Genomic DNA, 22,551 nt, shown 5'->3' on the forward strand with positions numbered 1-22,551 from the left:
GATTCAGATTATCTTGACAATTGATGGCCGTCCCAGCATTGTCTTGGCAGACTGAGAAAAACAAACAAACAAAAAATCTCTTTTAGAAAACAATAGGGAAATATTAGTCATTTCATACAAAATTATATAATTATATAAATTTAATTAAATTTAATTTCTTTGCAATCACTGGCATTAACACTTACATAAAATTGAAGTTTTGTTATTAACATCAAAGAAATAAGGATTTCATCCTTAATTATATTTTTCAAGGGCAATTTTAGGGCCTAATGCAGAACCTTCTGAGGGTAACAACAAAAGACTGCGATTGATATCAGTGAATTTAGTGGGAGTAGGTGATAATTTAATAATGCATAAAGGAGCTATGGAAAATATACAAAGATATTTTCCAAATCTTCTAGAATGTCTCAAATTCTGTGTAGTATTGAGACATATATCAGTAGGTATGAGTGAAAGGAGTGTTTTAAAGTTTGAGCCTTCTGCTTCTGGAGTAAGTGAAGTTTTGCCTCCACTTTTATTGGAATCAGTCCTAGCCCTTTATAAATCAGCAAAGCAGAGAAAATAATGAAGTATTTGGTAAAACTGTAATGCTAAGACAAGATTTTTCATGAAAATTGCTCATGTGTACTAGACACAGTGCCTTGCTTTTTTTTTTTAATTTATTGCAGAATATGCTTACCTCAAACAATTGCTGATTAACGATATTAAGCCACATTTCATTAAATGCTCACCTGATAGTTTTAATTGGTTCAAGAAAGGCTGGAAAAACACACTCATAGGTGGAGGGTGTGGTACCAGATTTGGTGTCTTTGCTTTTCTTCCTCTTACCATGCAAATTTATCCTTTTCAAAAGGTGATGAAGAGCCACATGTGTTTATTCCAAATAAGATCCAGACTCAAGGGCTGCACTCCTGCAGGCAGTCAGTAGTCCTTTCTCACACCAGATGTCCCTGACTTCCCTGGGAGTCCCTCAGGCAAGGCCATGGATGGTGTCCATATCAATCACAGACAATTCTTCCTCATAAGGCAATGTTGGTGGGGTGCAACTGATAAATAACAGGTGGTCAGTGCAAAGGAATGTAGGCACATAACAAAGGCTGTATAGGGTTAAAACATTGGGATTTTGCCTGCAGCTGTCCACAATAAATATGCATAAGTTCATTTTTTGCTTAGTTATGGATTCATCCACCTGTTTTACTTAGAGTGCCAGACATTTTGAACTCTAATTATTACCAGGTCCTATCCAAAGTCCATTTCAGTTAGCACAAAAGAAGTTGTCAGTGATCTCGGGGAGCAGGGACCAAGCCATAAGGAACAGTTTCACTGCCATATTTATATTACAGATTCTCATTTTTGACCTTATATTTGGTCTTTCTGCAAAAGACTTAAAAATTTGGTGCTGTTCTTATTTCCAGGTAGTTTTTGAAAACAAACCTGTGCTCCTGTTAAATTATTCCAACAGATATTGCTGCAGGACCACAAAGTCAGTGGAGGGTTCAGAGCTGTGGCACCAGTGAGCAGAGATGGATGTTGCTCTGCAGATGGCTCCCAGCTGAATTCAGCCTCCAGACCTCCCCAAGCCAACTTTAAGGCTCTCTCCAGAGCTGATTCAGCTGCAGCACAACATTGTCCATAAAGCAGATGAAGTGTTGCTGCCACAGAAGTGAGCACACTTCCTTCTCCAGACCACCTTTCTGCTCCCCAGTAACACTCCTGATGCTTCTTGCTTCCTACCTGTTCTCTTTCACTATGGTCTCACCAGTTCATGTCTGACAATTTTGTCTCTATTGCCTTGGTTCCCAGGGAAGGCCATAGGGTACCCTGCAGGCATAGTTCGTCAGGAAATCCATAGTTCATCAGGTTTATATTTCACAACTCAGAATTATAACTTTATCAGGAAAATACCTGTAATCTGTGAATACTCCAGAAAACGTTGCATCATGATTTAACAAACAAAAACAACCCCAAACCATAAAACAGCAACAGCAAAGGAGTACCCAGAGAATTCCATGGACAGAACTGATCAGCTCTGTAGATAATCAGATGTACAAGCTATCAAGCATTACCAGTTTCCAGTTAGTTTTGGCATCCATTTTATAAATCTAGAATTGCATCACATAATACACTATTATTTAACAATACATGTAATTATGTAAGCCTTTATATTGTGCAACCTGGCCTCCTCTATTCTCCATTTTCCTTCTTAGTGAAAGAAGCAGTGAAACAATTTCTTGAGTATGGCTATTCTGAATCATTATGCTTTACTTTATAACAAAACCTCTAGTTAATCAACATCAGGCAAATCTATTTTTAGGACTGTTTATTACATTGAAGATGTTGGCTAGTCCTGAAACTGAGGCAGTAGAAATGTGCTTTGCATGTTCACTGACACCTCTCTGCACAATTAAGTTCTGCTGTGAGTCACTTGGGATGGAGATGTTTGTCAGCCAGGTTTTGGGAGGTTCATGGACATGATTAAGCGATGCTGTCCCAGGAGGCTAGTGCACAGAAAACAAAACAAAATCAGTCTTCCAGTCTTGGCAAGTTAATAGAGGAAGAGCAGGCCTAGACTTTGTTCTTTAATACATCTTTAGTTGTTATTTACATTTCTTCATTTCTACTTTATACTTACATTAGCAGACTAAGCTAAAATATCATGTGTAATTTTCCTTTCTTCAATATTTTAATTTCCATTAGCTGTTTGATAGACCTACTTATGTGACCCATCAGTAACAGCCAATGGTTTGAGAATGAAAAAAAAAAAACCAAAAAACCAAACCAAACCTCCAAACCAATCAGGAAGATTATTTCCACCAATTGATTTGCTTTTTAAAGGCTGGAACACAAAATTTGAAATATCTGCTCTTAAAAATACATTGGTGATCCAAGATGTATTTCCTTGCTGCTGACCACTTTTCATGCAGCACAGTCACGACTGTTTGAAGAAGAGATGGAATCCCCTCACTGGATCTGGATGTGGAATAGGGCTGCTTGCTGAGGGTGCCCCAGGAGAGGCCAAGGACTGATCAGCTCTGGGTCCAGTTGATGTTCACTTAACTGATCCCTGCTCTCTCTTTCTAAGTGCTCTGCCACCAAATCTTAGATCAGATCTATTCTCTTGATGAAGGTATTTTTTAAAATTAGAAAGTGTGGTAATTTAAGCATAAAACCACTGTGCAGCAGTTTTAGCTTCTGAAAGTTGCTGCAGTTCTGTGGACGTCTAATTATTTACTCATTTATTTTTGAGACATCAGCATTTTAGAAACCACTGTATACCCTAGTTAGAGATTTTTATTGGGGTATATTTTATTAAAAGACCATGTATGTAACAGAATATTAAATATTAAAACACAAGGCTCAATGCATTGTATATGTATGATATAATTATTCCTGCTACAAACTATTAATTCAGTAAAATTGATTACTAAATTATAAGTATTTTCCAAAGCCCTGAAAATAAGATATCTAATTACAAGAGAATCTCATGTAACAGTTAAAACAATTTCCATATCCCCAGGTGTAAAGAAAGCTCAAAAACTAAACTGAATGCAAACTGAACAGACCAAAAGGGAATAAAACCACACACATTTGTGAAAGGCTTCTGCAAGCTGATTTCTTTCTGTGAGTAGAAGCCTGGTAATAGTCGATGAGACACATGATTAAAACTAATAACTGCTAGCAAGCAAAAACTGAAACAAATCTTTGCATATGTATGGAAGATTTTACTGAACCCTGGGCCCAAATGCCTTTTAACTATTTCTGGTATAGCTGAGAAATGTTAAGAGCCATATTTTCCTTTTAAACTAATACTCAAAAATAAAAATACAACAGGACTTCAGAATGGAATCTCCTGGAAGTTGAATAATGCTTTTCATTGGAGTTTGCTGCAGCAAGTCAGACTGTACTTGCTACTGCTGAGAATTAAAATGGTAATTAGCAAAAACCAGGCAGAGATTCTTAACTGGATAAACTGGATTTCATCTGTACAGCTCATATGCAATGCAAAAAGACTGCCAAGACAAGATGAAGAGAGACTTAAGACTTTGCTTTGTATTTTCCTTGGATATACAAATACAGACACACAAGATTAAAGCTAGATTTTTAATAAAGTCCTATAGCTATAGTACATGATGCAAAATTGCACTCGACTTTAGGAGCCTGGCCCACATCATAAACTTTATGGATGAGAAGTTAGTAATTGATTTGGCTCTCTATTGAAGACAAAGCCTTATTTCTCAGAAGCATCAGCATAAGCTGTAAAGGGACTTGCAGTTTATGGGAAAAACATGCATTGAAGAAGGATACTGATTTTACCATAAGTGATCTGCTCCAGGAAGAAGGTTCTGCAAAGAAATATCCCCTCAACTCAATAAAAATATGAAGCATTTCTTCCTAGCAAACCTGAACTTTTTTAGTTGGGATTACCCCATGCAATAAATACGGAAAGAATCACCCTTAAAAAACTAACTAGTCTTATTAAGCATCGCTAATAATTTATTTTAAAATCAGACACATATATGCAAAGAGAACTTAACTTAGCAAACAAGTCCTGAATTTTGTGGCAAATTATTTTCCTTGCAGATGAGCATCCAGAATAATTTCAGTGTAAATGGGCATCAATAAAAAAGACTTCAAGGGTACTAAGCAAGAATTTATCCTTGTTTTTCATATTATTTCAAAAGTAATGATCTTAAGAACCTGGAATAGGATAAACTACATAGTACTAACACTAGAAAAACTAGTTTTGTTTTGTTTAGTTAATGGTAGTAACGTTGCTCCAAATGTGGATGCCAGTATTTTAACAATACATATCTTTGATATATATCAATAAAATAAATTTACATTATAAATTTTATCATTTAAGATTTATTTTAACAGTATCTTCAAAGAGCTTTAAGTATTTTGAATAAAATGGGGTAAATCTAGTTCAACTGAAAATCTTGAGTTTTAGTGCTGTTCTGTTTGACATTTCTGTGTATCCTGAGACATTATAAAAATATTTTAATATTCAGAATATGAAGAAGTAAATCATTAAGTATAATTTTTCTAGCAGATGAATTCACTGTTCACTGGTGTTGATACTTCATTGTTTTGCATCTGGTGTAGTCATTTAGAGATGTGCATAGTCAGTGCAAAACATTACAAAATTAGAATCAGATTTTTCCAAATCCCTTTATGAAGGTGCTCAAAATGTAAGGCAGGAAACTGGAAAGTCACTTCCAGTGTCTTGTGGATCTCCTCTGGATACTGGGCTAGATTCTAATTTTATTCAACTAAATTCTTCAAAACTGATTCTTTTTATTGTTAATTCACAGTCAAGGATGAGATACATGGACCTGAACTCAAGAGTTCAGCCACGTACAGCATGGTTTCTTTGAACAAAATATAACCAGCGGTAAACAGGGGCAGACTCTCAATTATTCTCCATGGGGGGTTTTTTAGGCATTTGCTGGAATTCTGACAAGAAGAGTCTGCTCTCTGTGCTTTGCTGGACAGAATACGCACAAAAATATTTTCAAACTAAATGCAGCTGGTTCTAATCCTCTGATAATTCAATCTACATGCATCTCTAGCTTTAACATGAACCAAGCCATCTGTAAAATGTTAGTTACATTAGAAGACACAAATCTAGTTTTTGACCAGATCCGAGCCAATCAATAAGTCTTTCTTTCTTTGATCTTTGTGTTTTCTGGAATAATGGCAAGAAACCAAACCAAAGTCACTACAAAATCAATCCAAGCCTTAATACACTCTTAAAACTACTCGGAACAATTTTTGATGAGGGGCTTCACTGCTGGTGAAGTTTCTCTCCTTGAGGCATGCATTCCAGTTGTGATTCAAATTTTTCTGCTGAGATGAGAGGATAAACTGTACTTGCAATCATATAGCAAGCAGTAGGAAGCCTAAAAAGGTAATTTTCTTTTAAAATATATATTTGGCCCTCCTTAGCTTATTTCAGATGAAATCCAGACCAATTTGTTTAAATAACCAGTAAAGACAATACAGGAACTAAATTCAGGAAGAATGCTGAGAAAAAATAAAACTCAGCCAATTCCAAGTACACTGAAAGAATTTTATTCATATTGCATATTCACGTTACATTCAATAAGCACATTCATGTGTTTATTCCATGCTCTTACACTCAAGCTATAATGTGGTTCCAGTGACATTTACAGATAACAGCTTGTGTTTAAAAAGTCCAGGGTTGTTTTATTAAAAGACAATGAATTTGCATGAGAAATTAAATTTTTTTTGGTGAAAGTCCTTTGTGCATCACGTAGTTTTCCTCCATTTGTGAGACACATATTATTGAGCAGGATTTTCACTACACCACATTTAAATAAGAGAGATATAGTGGAGTAGGAAAGAGCATAAAGCACTGCTGCTGGAGTAGGGCAGTATTTTCATTTTCCTTGGTGCAATTGTGCAAGCAAGGGAGGGATGAACAGAGTATGAAACTGGTGTCTGCCCTCCAGCTCCTCTCTGGACCTTGAGGAAAGACAGTAACACTCAAAATGCTCTCAAGTAATTTTTTTTGGCTACCTACAAAGATGATTCAAATGCAGCTCTTCACTTTCTGCTGAAAACAGCATATTTTCAGCAGAATTCCTCCTATGTACATAAACCCATAAGGCACAGAAGTCAAGAAAAATATTACTAACTTGATTCCATGTCTGCTAAAGAGAGGCTGGTCTATCCCTCTAGTTGTCAGGCATAATTAGTAAGTTTTCCTCCACATTTTTTTTCCTCTCTGTTCCTGCAGTCCCTGTGTTTTTCTTGACACCTTATTAGCTTATTAGCTTTATAATACAGTTTTTGCAGTCCTCAAAATGAATCACTTCTTACTGATGTGGAACCAGCTAGAGTAATTTAATAGCTCTTCCAAACACCTGCCATCACAATCAGACTTCTGCTGCTTCATTTACCTGAAACCCTTATAGTCTATGTAGTGGTATTTTCATTTCAACAAGTAACTAAGGTCTACTACTGCTTGATGCTTTTTGCCTTTCTCACTTATCTGGTACCTTTACAGTCTCCTCTTAAACCAGAGGACTGGATGCTCATCCCCTTCTTCCATGCTGGTAAAAGACTTGGGCAGATTCCATTGTTTTACCCACTCTCCTGGCGTGGTGTGCCATGGAAATGTTTTTTCCCAGTTTTATGGTTAGTGCAGGTAACTGGTACTTCCTGCTCTGAAGGCTGCTGGAAGGCTGATATAGGTAGGGAGGGATGTAACAAAAAGAATGCTCAGTTCTGATCTCCTGGGCTTCAGAACATGACCTGAAGTACAAAAGACAGTAGCAATCAAAGTGAAATTAGAAAAATATGAGAGATTAGTCAATTCCACCATTCCTACACTGCCACCTGTCCTCTTCCAGCAAGATTTCTTTGTTGAAAGAACACTTAAAGTAGATTTTGATCTTCAAAAACTCTAACAGCTGGAGCTGCTCACAATGGCTTTCCAAATGAAGAAAATGCTGGTGACATCTCTGAATCCTTAAATTTGGCAGAGGAAAATAGTATACGTAGCCAATATAATCTGTTTGGTGCATCTTTTATTCAAAACCAAAATGTCATTCTGTGTCACACATACTTGAACCAAAGCATGCAGAGATACAGAATGAGAGAGGAAACCTTTAAAAGGCTTACACAGAAACAGAGAGCACTAGAACTTTGAGGTCACTGTGAAGCCGTTAGAAATTTTACTGTTTTCATTTGAAACAAAGAACCTTCAGAGTATCACAGATGTCAAGTGGGATTGAAAGAAGCAGCCAACCTGGCCGGGCCATCTGAGCCAAACAACTCTTCTATCTCATGGTAGAAGGGAAGATCGTGGAAGGACTGGCAGAGTAGAGAGGAAAAAAAACCCATTTAAAACCATTTAGAAATGTCTGATGAAGAGGACGAAGTTGCTTGTTCTGAAGTGTGGTAAAGGAGTGTACAGAGCCTGAAACACCATTTGTAATGTTACAGGAATGGCTGAGACATTTTTTGCCAAATTTGACCCTGTACTGTCCCTGTTTTCCTCACCTACGAAGTCCTAAAGGAAACTTGCCCTTCATAGTTCAAGGTTTACTTCCTTAAAACATGTTGTACCTCTGAAAATATGGAGCAGAACCCAATGCCCATGCTTGAGCTACCTGTGGAAATCCTACCTCCACTGGTTGCTGTTCAAAGGATGAATTCATGAATGAATGAAACTTTTGTTTTCAATGCCTGTCTCACAACTTCAACAATATTAGTTTTTGAATGGCATTTTTCTTCCTCTTACAAGAAGCATTGCCTTTGCCTGTGACACTATTTATGCACCACATGATGTTCAGGAAGCACTTTTCTCATATCTTGTCTCCAGCCTAAAACATTCTCTGTATGCAGAGTAAACCCTGGGAGTTGTGGCCCATTAAGGATTTTGTCAAGGCAGCATGGTTTTGAAGGACAAATGTCTGTATTCACCAATATTATATTTTAAACAAAACAAAAAACCCAAGTTTTTCTGGGAACTCATCTTTGCCTCCAGCACCATTTCCCGAACATTACAAACCACATAAAAGGACAAAGGATACTTCAGTGCCAGTCCAGAGAGATCTAAGCCAAGAAATGCCTTTCCAGGAGGAAGATCACAGACATTGAGATCACATGCCTGAAAGAAGGTAGATTTTTTCACTTTCTTATATTTTCAGGACCAATTTGATGAGATATTAGCCAAGAAATGATTCAAAGCCTACCCACCCAAGTGAAGAGGGCAAACCCCAAATCTGGACGCACAGTCAGTGTTGCTGCCATCTGCTGTTTTCATGTGGAATGGAAAATTTCAAATTACTTTTTCCCCTACCACATTTTTCAATTTTTAAATGCAATCATAAAAGGAAGATTAGAGGGAGAGCTTTCTTTTTAACAATTCTTGATTTAAAAATCCTAATTTACTTATTGGACCGGATAAATTTTCGTTTAATTTAGTTCTGCCTATTTGGGGGCTGGGTTTGGGGGGTTTTGTCCTTTTTTTTTTTTTTTTAACATGAATTCCCATTTGGGATAAAGGAAAAGCGTCTCCACTTCTACAGAAAAGCAAAGAAAGCAGATTAATAGGGGAAATAATGTATTCATTTGGGTGTATTATATACTTTCTATGACTAAATTTTAATTGGATGACTTGCATAAATGGAATGTAAATTTGTCTACAGCACAGCATGGATTTGGTGCTTTAAAAGCCAAAGTTCAACTGCTGATTTCATTAATTAGGAACTATAATTAGTAAATGTAGGGTAGGTAAAGGAAATGAAAACAAATGTGCTTCATTAACTGTTTTTCAGGCACAGGTAAATATGAGCTCATTCACTGCAACTGTGCACTGCATGCCTGAGACAGCCTTATTGGGAATAAAGTAATAACCTCTGACTACAGAACAGCTCGCTCCCCTGGTTACATTTGTTAGGGATCCATGACTAGGAACCACAGTGCAAGGCAGGTTTGGAGTTTCCTCTTTGAGCCTTTACAACTGTGACCCACAGAAAGATCAATTATCACTGCCCCAATTCCACTATGAGCCTGAATGACCTTGGAGGTCCTCTCAAAGCAGGAGATATTAAGATGAATGGTTTTGATGACCATTAGGAAACCAAGATTAGAATTATATTTTCTTGATTAATTGTGCTGATAATAATATTATCAATTCACAAAGACACAATCAGTTGCCTCATTAGACTTTGCAAGTGATACATGATTTCTGTAAGACCCATCTGAATGCTGTGTGTCCTGAGCCTGGCAGAAGTTTCTTCCTACAGCTACATCTTCTCCTGTAAAGCAAAGTAAATGTCTTATACTGTAGATAGGAAAATACCAACGACTAAAAGCTCAGCTGTACATTGTTGGTATGCAGAGAACAGCCTTGCCCTCAATCCAAGTTATCTATAGCTAGCTATTATTGCAAAATTAATATTTTTTGGATGGCAGTAGAGTTTCTTTCCACTTTATTTCAGTTTAGCCCATGCTGACCTGTTTTTGGTCCTCACTCTCCAGCCTATTTCTTACACTGACACCCGTGGTGGTGCTCGCAGCCTGTAGAGCAGATCACTGTGCTGCTCACTGAACTAGGGTGCTACCATTGTCCTTTCTAAAGGAAAGCATCACACACCTGCCCTGCTGGCTAATAACCAGGAGAGAGGATGGTTGTCACGCCTTAAAAAGGTAGAAATGGAAATGGGAAAGAATCCTGAGAGGACAAGGCCAAACTTAAGAGCTAAACCTACTGCTGAGTACTGCATAGCTGAAAGACAATAAAAGATTCCTTAAACTGGGCAGAACAACAGGACAAAAGACAAACAGAACCTCCTAAACCATGTCTGTTCATTTTTTATTATGGGGTGGGCTGCAGCCTGCCAGCCTGTTTTAAAATCAACACTTCACAGCAAGAAATTACAGAGCAATGCATCACTTCTCTGCAGGCACTTCCTTCCCCTGACAAATGGTTCAGGCACAGTAATAGCTTAACCAGAGCTGCACCGAGGGGCGACCAGCACTGAGGGAGGAGGATCTGTAGGAAATAAATCTGTATTTATTTACAGACACATACACAGGCACACAGCTTATTGTGCAGAGCAGCTTCTTATTGTGGAAAATGAGCTGCATAAAATGCAAAGCTACAGGAGATGTTTTAACACTCAGGGGAAAAAGATAAATTCCACATGTTACACTAATTTATTCTGTCCCCAAGGGGGAATCTCCATAAACTTCTCAGTCAAAAAATCGGCTTCTCTTCCAGCAGTTTTAAGGCTTACTAGTTAGCACTCCTTGTTAACATCACTAACCTGCTAGCCTTACATTTTCCTAATTTTTCTAAGAAAGGAGAACAGAAAAGGAATTGTTTGAGAGCTCATCATAGTGCTCCCGAGTACAAGCTGAAGCACATTTTTTCCTGAGGCAGAGAATAAACTGCACCCTAATGTAAATGGCTGATACAAAGCCAATACACCAATTTATGCCTCAGCTAAATCCTTAACTTAGCACTTATGTAAGACATTAGACTTTTATAGCACTTGGACCAAGGTAGGAATTCATGAGGAGCTCACTAATTTGAGAAAACAACTCGAGTGTGCTTTTCAGTACGACAAACCAGACCACTTATCCAATTAGGGAGAGATGAAGGAAGATAAATTCTATTTTGCCAGCTTTCTGAAATGTTTTTCAGATTTTCTCATAGCTTGATACAAAGCTGCAGAATAACATTTTTAAGCTGCTCTCTAGTTAAAATGCTAAGCCTTTCCCCTCATGAGTAAAAAAAAAGTATTGTGCATGCAGAGTTTTAACTACCTCTGCTCAAATTCTGCCAATTTTTAAATGCTTAGGAATCACACTGAATCTGCTCATTCCCCACCAGGGCTGGTAAATTAGCACTAGAGCTCTGCTATTTTTCTTTTACTCAGTAGTCACATTTGTAGGAGACTATTATTTTTTTAAACACATTAATGTAATGATGGGAAATTTAGCATAAGCTAACAGAGATTTGTAGATTCTACACCTGAACCAAAATGCACTTTTAATGAGCACCCCAGGAAATGATGCTGTCCTTGTGTAATTAATGGCTTGGTAACTGAAATATTGGGATAATCAACACAAAGAAGCAACTTGTAAGATGGATTTTTCAGGATATGTATGCTTAGCACATCCTCAAAATAAAGCCATCTCTATTGAGTCTCCCTTATGGAGACTCTCACAAATCATTATATCTTTTAAAAATTTTTGGCTTTTTTGACTGACAGTAAATTGTTTTCGTGCTATTAAATGAAGACATCTCTGAACATTTGGAAACAACATTGCACATTGTGATGAAAATCTATTTGCAATAAAAACTAAATGCACAGAAGTGAAACAAAGATCAGCTTTATAGGGCTGCAAAAGTCAACCTCTATGTGATTTTATGTTATCAGCAAAGAAGTAGTAACACTATAATCCATTCTACTACTACAAAAACAAAATCTACCTAAACAGAACTTAGCCATTGGAAAGCCTTTGACAAACTCTAATAGTTTTGTTTTGGAGGATAGTTTCTGTCCTTTTTAAGGGCAATGGGGGAAGACCAGGAGATGCTTAGGCATGTGTTAACATCAGACTTGTAGGACTACTTTATAAAAATTGCAGGAAGCACATACACAGCAATATCAAAAAGACTTGGCTTATTAAATGCATTCTACAGTGATACTAATGAGGATAGACACAGCAGTTAATTAATCCTCAGTTTAAAAATCCTCGGTCATATTTTTGTTAAACATAATTAGAAGCCTTAATGGCAGTTCTCTCAGTTCTCTTCAAGTTCCTGACAAGGCTCTTCCAGCCCATTCAGCGTTACAGGTGCTAATTCATGCCCCCGGGTAATTTAGAGTTACTGAACCTTAGGCTGCTTCTTGGGGGAGGCAAAATCCCAGCCCAGAAAGAAAACCTCCAGAGTTTCTGTGATGAAGGTAAGAAAAGTAACCTCTACAAATCAGGAAGAAGTAATTTAATTTTCCTCTAGGTCAGGCATCAAATCTTTTCCTTTACATCAGTGACCCCTGGGTACTTGAGACTCACTTGGGAGAATTAACAACATCCCATGCTTTATGGCAAGCCAACAAAGTTGATCTTCAAAACAAAGCATCCTAAAGAACCCACCTATCTGCAAAGGACACCATCTCAAAAGAGCATGGGGAGAAATCCTACACTGATTACACCACCAGCTGTGGGGCACAGCTGGTTACAAATAGCATCACCTCTTCTCCTTTTCCTAGGTCTGCAGGTTGAACAGGAAAGAGGCAGGGATCAGACTCTGGGAGCTAGATCAGACTTCAGGCTTTCTGACTGCTCGTTGCCATCTGGGCTTTTGCTACTCATCCTGAAGAGGTGCACCAGAAAAACTGCAGGAGGGAGAAGATGAGTCCTGTGGGAAGTACATTTCTCTTTCTAAACATTAAGATGAAATGGCTCAGGTTCAGACTCCCAACTTCATGTACAAGAATCTCAGTAATTTAATTTTCAGTTGTTAATAATTTTTATGTTTCCTCAGTGGAAAAATGCTTAAATGTAATTTACATTCAAGCCACCAAAAGGTTATAAACAATTCCCAGGCTGAAGGCTGCCAAACTATGTCAATCCAAGAAGGTATTCTTGCAAGGAGTACTGTTCACAAACCTGCAGTCCAAGGAAAATGTGCCACAGAAATGAAACAATGGAGAAAAAGCAGCTTATTTCCTTCAAGGGCTGTGTAAATAGCTCTGGAATGTGTGCATTTCAGGGTGACCTCCTTCTGGGGTTTGCATTTTCCATAACTTCCCTCTGGTAAGAGGGAGACTTGCTGTGCAGGTCCAGGTCCCCAGCTAGGGTCTGTCAGCCTTGCCTGCTGCAGTCAGCAACACCCAACTGATTTAGTGCAGCTGAGGCACTGGCTCATTGCTCACCAGCTATTCTGAGAAGCAGAGCTCAGGCTCTGCCTGTCCCAGCATTGGTCCAGCTGCCTCCTGATCCAGCAGGAGTCAAAGGGGTTGGGCTGCACTGCAGAGGGAGGGAGAGCAGCAGAAAAGAATTTAGATCTCCCAAACTGTGAACCTGTCAAACTGATGAAAAAGTCCTGCCCTGTGGTATCACACTTATCTTCCTCAATTTGCTATATATGTGCAATAAAGCACTGGATGTTTAGCTGATTTGAAAGTTAAGATGGGCTATTCCAAGTTTACTCCAATCTTGAATAGCATTATCTTCCTTTAGCATCAAAACATAAACTAGAGGGAGACAATAACTAAGAGTGTTAAAACTTTGTAACAACTCTCTGGGTCAGGTTTTTGAATCACTATCAACAAAAAAAACAGAAGTTAAACCCCCTAAAGCACTACACAATTCCTCCCTCCCAAGTCAAACTTTAGTACTATACTAGAAGTAAGAAATCACCTTTTCCTTAGGGTTTGCACCTGGAACAGTCGTACTGTTAATCAGTTTACAGCTATGTTAAATAATTTGCCAGTACCTGTCTGAAATAGACACAAATAAGATAATTTTTTTCTGCAATTGTAAGTTCTTGCACCCATCAGCCAACTAAAATTGTTAAAGATTACATACACAGGGCCATATATGTACTTACTACAGATTATTTTTCTGAAGTTCTGCCTGTGTACTATCTATACTGCAATTACATCTGTTGTGTACACCACAAAGACAATCAATAAATAAATGCTCCAGTCAAAACCCCACCTAAATTTACATAGCATACAAAACTTGGCTTAGACTGAAGAATTTAACATAAGAATTTAAAAGCTGGAGTTTGCCATATTTTGTTAAGTTCTGCATAGTGGTTGCTCTTCAGAAATTCCTATATCAAGTCACATAGAAGTAAACTTCCTTTCCAAATGTCTCAGCTTTGCTCAGTCCCTTAACTCTGCAGCTTTACTTCTAAAATACTGGAACCAAATCTTGGGCTTTCAACAGTACTCCAGTACCATACTCATGTCCAGTATAAGATTATGGAGAACTGGTTTTCTTTGCAGCTCCTTAACCTTTTTGTATACTTCCATGCAGGCTCTACACAACCTAGCTAATCAAAGGTATTCCTTCATGCTCCTAACCAATTTCAGTAGGTATTAAACATCTAGACGAGGATCTATGATGCCATCATCAATTCTGAACCTCAGTTTCCAGTCTACAAAATAGATACAACACTCACAAATGTAAGGATATTTGTAATACCTCACTCATGGATGTATCTGAAGGATGAAGAGCTGAAGAAGGCAGCTGGGCTTGCTTTTTGTTTGATTGGGGTTTTTTGTTTAACAAAACAGCACATCTGATGCACACAAATCCCACCTGAAGAATTTGCATAAGGCTCTGTCTCTGGGAAAGGGACTTTTTTTCTGAAGAAAATTGTGCACAGGTTCTGAATTCCCAGGGCACTTTTCCTTTCCTAGCTTGAGGAGATTTCTCTCTGTGTTTTCCCAATGCTCTGAGCATCTCGGAAACCTGCCCCGAGGCAAGCAATAAATGGGGGTGGGGAGATAGGACTGGAGCTGTAGTGCCTGGCTCTTCTTGCCTTTGTTTGTAAAATGAAGCATTTGAAAGGGAATTTTGATGGACTATACTGACTGCAGGGCCCATTTCTCATAGCTAGAAGACCATGAAAATAGCCTTTATAGAGCCATTCTACAACACACCCCAAGTGCAGGTAAGGAACTCTAACACCTGGTAGTAATTAAGACCAGACCTTGGCAGCTAATGGTGGCTCATTTATAGCAGATCGAACACAGGGCATCTTTTCTGACAAGACTACAGGACGTGTGATGATGGATTATTAATGTAGTTGGCTGGCAGCTGCACTCAAATTCATTGCTGTGGCAGCTGCTCAGTAAAATTTGCTGGAAAATCCAGTGGAGATTAGGTTTTGATGAAAAATTTCAAGGCGCTTTTCTCTAATGTGAGCAAGCACAGAGCTCCTGGGTTTATTGAACATTGCAGATCAGCAAGATAGCGATGCTTTTGCCTAAGTGGATGGAAAATGCTGGGAAATGTGGGCTGCTCCAGCCGGTCTGTGCTGCTCTCCAGCTCCGAGTTCTCCCCAGTCCTGTTGAACAACATCCACAGGCTGTCATTAGAGGGCCCAGCTGCAAATGCCAGGGCCGTGCTCGGGAGGCAATTACCCACGCCTCTGTGTAACTGCGGCACTCTCATGGAGTGCATTACAGGGAAATACTTATAGCAAAACAGGATGTTGCGATGGGTACGGAGCTTTTCCTGACCAAGGAGAAAGTGCGTCATGTAACTCGATGTTGCTTAACATACGAAATCGCCCTGGTTGTGCGATTAGATAGTATGTAGCATGGCTGACTTGAATTTCTGGTCCTACTTTCTCTTTTCCCCCGGCATCAAGCACATGGCTGGAAGCTACAGGAGACGGTCAGGAACCCGGCTGGTACTGGGAGCGGCGGGAGTGACTCCTTATGCAGTCCCAGCTGTAAGAAATGCGAGGGTAAAGAAATGACAGTTCCTCTGGCTTAACATTAGCGAGGAAAAACTTCCCCAAGCTAGCATGAACGAACATTTTAAGATTCACCTAACAAGATCTATTTTGACTGCTGGCGTGGTTACATTAAGTCGCCCAATTAACCCACCCACAGCCCGTCCGACAGCACAAGCTTCTGAAGGTAAAGGGAGGTGCTGCTCTCGGCCGACCCACGCCGGAGAAGCTGCACTGGCCCCGGCGCTGCCGCTTCCCGGCCATAGCCCGTCCCGTCCGGTCCCGTCCCGTCCGCTCCGCGCAGCCCCGCGCCCGCAGCTCTCGCGGGAGCCGGGCCCGAGGCGCCGGGCGCTGCCCGCCCGCCGGCGGGGGCTGCGGGGCCGGCCCGCCCGCAGGGGAAGCGGCGGCTGCCAGGGCGGGCGGAGTCGGAAGCACGACAGCACGGGGCGCTGGGGCGGCGCTGGTGGCGGGGGCGGGAGCAGCTCGGCACTCGCCGCTGAGCTGGGGTCGCGGCGCAGGGACGGAGCCGGGCAGCGCCGGCCCCGCAGCAGCAGCAGGAGCAGCAGCGGCAGGAGGAGCAGGAGCCGCCGGAGCCGCCTCCCGCCGCCGAGCGCGGGGAGCCGCCGGAGCCGCTGCCCCGGGCGGCTTGTGAGCGCCGGGCTGCGGCGCCGCCGCTGCCTGCCGCCGCTCCGCGGGTGAATGAACCTGTCCCGGCCGAGCACGACGGCGGCTTCGCCTCGGGGTCCGGCACCAGCCTCCCTCCGCACAAGATGGACGGTTTCGCCGGGAGTTTGGGTGAGTGGCGGCGAGACGGGACGGGACGAGGTGCGGGCAGCCCGAGTGCGGCGGGGCCCGGGGCGCGCACCTGCGGCCGGCGGGGATGCCGGAGCGGCGGGCTGGGACTGCCCGGGGCCGGCCGGGCCGGTGCGTGCGAACACCGCCCGCGGCGGGAGGGGAGGGGATGCCAGCGCGAAATCTGGTCAGCTTCAAACCATCTGTTGCGAGAGCTCCGGCTGCACTTGCCTTCTTTGTTCTTCCCTCGCCGTGGGTCTGCGCTTCCCCAGAACTAGTTACTTGGCTTTGGGCTGATGGTTCGGCTTAGGTTGTTTGGGGTTTTTAAAAATGTTATTTTGTTTTTCGGCTCTCCCTTTTGCTCCGGGGCGGGAGGGACGCCGTCAGTCCGGGCGGAGCGGGCCCGGTGTCGCGCCGGCAGCCGCGGGCAGCTCTGCCCTGTCCCGGCTCAGAGCGGCTCCGAGGGGAGCGCGGCACCCCTGGAAACTTGGGGGCGCTGGCGGCATCCGCGGGAATGTTAGCGGGGCAGTCGGCGCCTTCCCGGTGTCCGAGCATCGTCCTGCGCCCGAGGAACCCGAGCTCCTGTCTGCCTGGGCGGCAGGTTCCTCCGCCGGAGCCCTGGCGTGATCGAAAATATTTACTGCTTGCTCGTGTAAATGCTGCCAGAAGACTGATAGGCTGCGCTGCCTTCAGTTTTATGAAGGCTGCGGCAAATTCCCACCAGTTTCTTGAAGCAAAAATACTCCTCCAGCCTAGTTTTTGACTTTTTTGGGGGACAGATTGCATGTGCTACCAGGTGTTGCTGATTACACGTGTGAACTGAACATGCATTCAAATGTAAGAGTTGTAAACCGTGTAAGTTTCCATTTCTGCAAATCATAAGGCGATTGGCTTTGCAGGGCTGCCTACCTGCTGCTCTCATCGTATTCACTGCCGCCGCATCTATTGCAGGCGTTTCATAATCAAACTCACTCCATCTTTTGTAGAATAATAAATCTGTGCCTCTTAAAAATAAGATTAATTTATTTTTACGTCACTCCCGTAAAATCTGTAGTAACAGTGAATAGTTCTCAATTTTCTGGAAAATTTGACTCATTTAAATACTTCTGAGTGTGATCCTAACCTTTCAGGTTTTTGAAATGTCAACTCCAGCATTTTGGGCATCTCTCCAACCCAAACTGGTGCACCATAATTAACAGTATGCTTTGGTAGTTTGGCTCTTGGCCAGGTATACTGTCCTTGCTCAAGTAACTGCCATGGCCATTTCAGATCTGGTGATCAGGAAGCGACACATGGAGGAATTGTGCGGGTTCTGTTCCCAGTTTTCCGAGGGAAGATTGTGCCTGTGGGTGACATATGCAAATGTGCCATGGTTAATATTTATGAACCTCTTAACCCAGCAGAAGAACTGATCACCATATCAAAGCGCACCGATACTGCTTTTAACTCGTGCAGTATTAGTCCCGAGAGAGGTCGATATTTAGAAATAACTGGCTTTTGTTGGAAGTAGGAAAAACTCAATTACTGTGAAATAATAAAGCTTTGCTTTCTTGCTCAGGGAGGTTCTCAGTGAGCAGTGGCGTGGGACCGTCGGGTGGCCCAGCACCTTGTGCTGGAGCCGTGATGGGCTCATTGGGGCATCCCATATGTCTTATTAAGGAGGGGCTCCATCTGGACCTTCAATTTGTTTCACTGTTTGTTCAGGAAGGCGCTGTGATTTTATGTGAATTTAATGAGGATTAAGCTCTGCTCAGCCTTTTAAAATGGGTATTATGATATTCACTGCTAGTTGGCCTTTGATTTTGCTTTTGTGGCAAGCACTGATGCACAGAGGTTTTCTGGACTTGGGCTAAGGGGAGGGAATTCCCAGAATCTTTTGCTTTGAAGTATGAAACTTTTCGTGACTTTTTTGTTTCCAGGTTTGAATCATGCTGCTTAGTCCTCTTCTGTATTTATAATCACTTGTTGGCTGTTCTAGCTGCTAATGAGCACATAGAGTTCACAAAGATGTGTGAATTGTTCTGAGACCTTTTTTTTTTTAAACGTCTCTAATTAAAATCTAATGGCTTGGATTTAATTAGCTGTCCGCTAAATGTCTTTTAGGAAGGCCATAAATTAATGTAATTTAGAATGAAATGTAAAAATTAATTAAAATTATTGTTGGCAAAACTGTCCTGTCTATGTATGTGCATGCTCAACCAGTCAAGCAAGCTTATTAGAGAGCAAGTTGTCCTTTTAATGCCTCTTGTCATTATCTGGAAGGCAAAATGTTATTACAGATTGTGCCCTCTAGCAGAGGCAGAAATACCTTCTTGCATGTCTCTTGCAGATGAAAATACTTTACGCAGCTGTTTTCTTTTGGCTTCCACATTGAAATTTTTATGAGAATAAACAGATGAAAGAAACCATTTCATATGTAATTTAGAAAATTGTTTTGGTTATTGGCTTAGTAAGTGCTTATGTAGCATTCTACTTACGAGTATACAATTACTGTATACAGTAAAAAAAATAAATCTATATGTTATGAGTTAACTTGCACAGTTGAAATAAGTATTGATTATTTTGATAAAGCACTGAGTTATTTCCCGTTTGCTGTGACTTCAGTACCTTTAGAATATCACAGTGCTTATTGAATCCCATGCATTATCTCAAGTAGGACAGTTGTATCTCACATTTGGCATTACCAATGTGATGGTTGTCAGAGGTCTCAATGGATTCTGGCCATCTGCTTTTCAGATGCATCCCTCGAAGTCAAAGAATGTGCTTCTGAATGGGAACGAGAAGTCTGTGAGCTTGGGCTGGGCGCCTGGGCTCTTGCCTGGTGCCCTGGCTGAGACAGGAGCGCAGCATGGGCGTCTGGCTCTGGTGCTGCCAAGTTCCCCTGCCTCTTCAGGGTCCTCATCAAAACAGATCTGCATCGGGGCAGAGAAAGCACTGCTGATTCTGCCAAAGGAGTCAAGCAGAGAGTTCTAGCACAAGGGAAAAAAAAAAAAGGCAAATAAAAAAGCCCGTGTGGGAAATAGTGCAGCTAAGGCTGTCAATAAGTGTTGTCCTGCTTCATCCCTGGCTCCTGTTTGTTCTGCACTGCTGCCCTGAGTCTCTTCCGCTCTCCTGCTGGTGCCTGAGAGCCCCCGGGTGAGCTGGTTCAGACATGCCCATCAGAGGGCTGCAGAAGACTGACAGTTTTGCCAATAGTAATTTTGATTTTTAGGTATCATCGGGGATTATATTACTTTACTGCCTTGCTGCTTGCCCCTGCTGTTTTGGTGTGTTTCTGCCTGAATTGGCTTGTGAGGGAGTGGGAGAAGCATGGCAGGTGTGGGAGGGGAGCAGTGGGAGCCTTCAGCTGGGGGCAGGTGGGACCAGGTGGCGCTGTCAGCTCCGAGAGTGACTTTGCTGGGTCACTCGTGCCTAAGGTGTGAGATCGGCTCGATTTAGGCGCAGGAAGAGCCAGCCGTGACAGGCTGACTGGGGCTGGGGAGCAGGGAGTGCGCTTTGCTGGATAGTTTTCCATTGCTTTTAGCAGCTGCATTGTTTTCCCTTCTGAGAAAGCTTCTGCTCATGGAACTCTGTAACAATAACTGGTGGTAAACAAAGATATGGAAACATTAATCAGATGTTATGCTTTTCCAAGCAAACTTTTCCAAGTTTGCCACCAGTGTGTGATGACAATGTGGAAGAGAGCATTTCAAAAGGACTCTCTCCGTTATTGACGTCTGCGGCAGAATAGTAACTCATAAAAAAATGGAGAAGTCTCAACTTCTGATTCCAAGCCATGGTTTTTGTGCAGCTGTGCAGGATGCCCTGAAGGTTAGAAGGAGTCTTTCTGAAGGATTCTCTATGGTTGAAAATATTTTCACAGAGAAATTAAAATCACTCTTATCTTGAAGTCTCAGGCAAGCGGAATAATTTAGGAATTTTTTTAAAGATTCTTTGAGCCTGTGCATTTTGTTTTCAGAGAACTAGAAAGTAAAAGAGAGCTGAAGTTACTAAGTGGAGACCAATGCTTTGCTCTGCTGTTGTTACTGGAGGAAGAACTGGAGATGCAATTAAAAAGATTCTTTTTTTTATCATTTTGCACAGTATCTACATTTTGTTCTGTCACTGTGTGTGTATTGCTACTAACTGCAGTTATATGCTAACCACTTACTGGGGGGTGACATGGAGGTAAGTTCATATAATTTTGCCCCGTTTCTTTTCCTGGGTATCGTGCAGAAGCTGTCTGTGTCAGGCAGGTTCTGAGGCAGTGTTCTGAGTGTGTGCTGCTCCCCAGCCCTGCAGGAACCAGCAGTGTCTGTTGAACCTGTGGCTTTGCTAAAACCCAGTAAGGCTTCTCCAAAGCCCCCAGTCTGTGGGGGCAGAGCTGCTGCAGGGCTCAGGAAGAGAGGATCTTGTGGTCGCTGGTGCCGTGAGCCTGGAAAGCGTGTGTGCATGATGATTCATCCCTGGCTGGGCTCACTACCGAGAAAAATGAGTGTGTGGGGTATTTGTCATTTATTTGGGCTAGAATATTGAGTTTTATCGTTGCCCGTCTAGACTGCAGAAGTGGCCGCGGTGCTGCAATGCAATTGCTCATAGCAACAGCGAGCTCAGCCTAATTCACAGGGCTCTGCTCGTGGGATTGCTGTGTGCTATTGTCACTGTGCTGCTCTTCATAAAAATAAAAACTTTGGCAGGACATCATTCTCCCCTGCCTGAGAAGGATGGCCTTGGCTGGTGCCAGGGGAGATTAAACTCCAGCAGCAAGGAGGGAACAAGCTGTTTGCTTTAGAATCTTGGTGGTGGTGGCTCACCTTTTGCTAGAGTTCTTTAGTCCATGTGCAGTGAGGAGGAACCCTTTGCTCTCTAGCCAGCTGAAGAGCGAAGGATTGTGTGTTTAAAAAACAATTCTATTTTGCACAGGGTAATTGGCAATATTTGCTCTCGTTGTGAGTAGTATCTCAAACACAGGAGCCTGTTAGAACTCCTTCTCTTAGAATTTCTTTCTCCTTTAGAAAGGCTTTTAATGCTTGGGATACTTAGAATAATTTCTGGCCTTACAATGTGTTTTTCATATTCTGTAACCGAATACTTTTGATATGGCAGTAGAGTTATCTGACAGGATTGTCTCTTGCTGAAAGAACCTACTCTGAAAGGATTTTTTCCTTCTATGCTTTATATCATGAAGTACGTAAGAGGGGAAAATTGGGCAAGAACAGTGTTCTTAAAAGTTCTTTGAAGCAGCATTTTGTTTTGTAAACATTATTATTATGATGATGGATTGTGTTGTTAGTAAGTACAGGGTGATCTGCATGTCACTCCTTGCTCTTCAGAGCTGCTTCCCTTCTTGGTGTGGTTTGTATCAATTAGTGAGGTTTATTTTTCCTGTCTCTCTTTAGGTCCTTGCTAAACCTAATCCTTAATGAATGTGATTCTAAGGCCAAGAATGTTGTTCCTGTTTTACCCACACATAATGTAATGGGAAGGCTGGTAGAGGATAATTAATTTTATAGCACGTGGCATGTATGATGACAGTGCAAATCTCTCTGCTCTTGCTGGTGTTGAGCATTTCTAGTAGGGACATTCTTCTGTTTAGGAGGTGAAAATCACCTGATAAAGAACGTCTCATAAGCGTCACTAACTTCCTTTTCAAGAAATCTTTTTGCACTTAGGAGCTCAGGTGGAACCACTGCTCACCTCACCTCCTATTTTTCGGATATCTTGTTCGCCGTTTAGGCTGTGAATGATTGAGCCTGAGCATAGGAAGAGCATGGCTTTGAAGAATGCCTGGGTTGAGATGTGAAGGAAGGCTA

The 22,551-nt window shown here is 41.6% G+C and overlaps 1 protein-coding gene across 1 annotated transcript in view; it reads left to right on the top strand.

Moving 5' to 3' along the window:
* The first annotated feature begins 16,457 nt into the window (after positions 1-16,457).
* Positions 16,458-22,551, top strand: part of EML4 (EMAP like 4) — a 147,705-nt gene continuing 141,611 nt past the window's right edge. Inside the window, exon 1 of the mRNA XM_036380122.2 lies at positions 16,458-16,762. Within this exon, the coding sequence (XP_036236015.1) occupies positions 16,738-16,762 (25 nt within the window). The 5' untranslated portion in view covers positions 16,458-16,737. The remainder of the gene's footprint in view (positions 16,763-22,551) is intronic.

This window comes from Molothrus ater, chromosome 3 (assembly GCF_012460135.2).
Source record: "Molothrus ater isolate BHLD 08-10-18 breed brown headed cowbird chromosome 3, BPBGC_Mater_1.1, whole genome shotgun sequence".
NCBI classification, from domain to species: Eukaryota; Metazoa; Chordata; class Aves; order Passeriformes; family Icteridae; genus Molothrus; species Molothrus ater.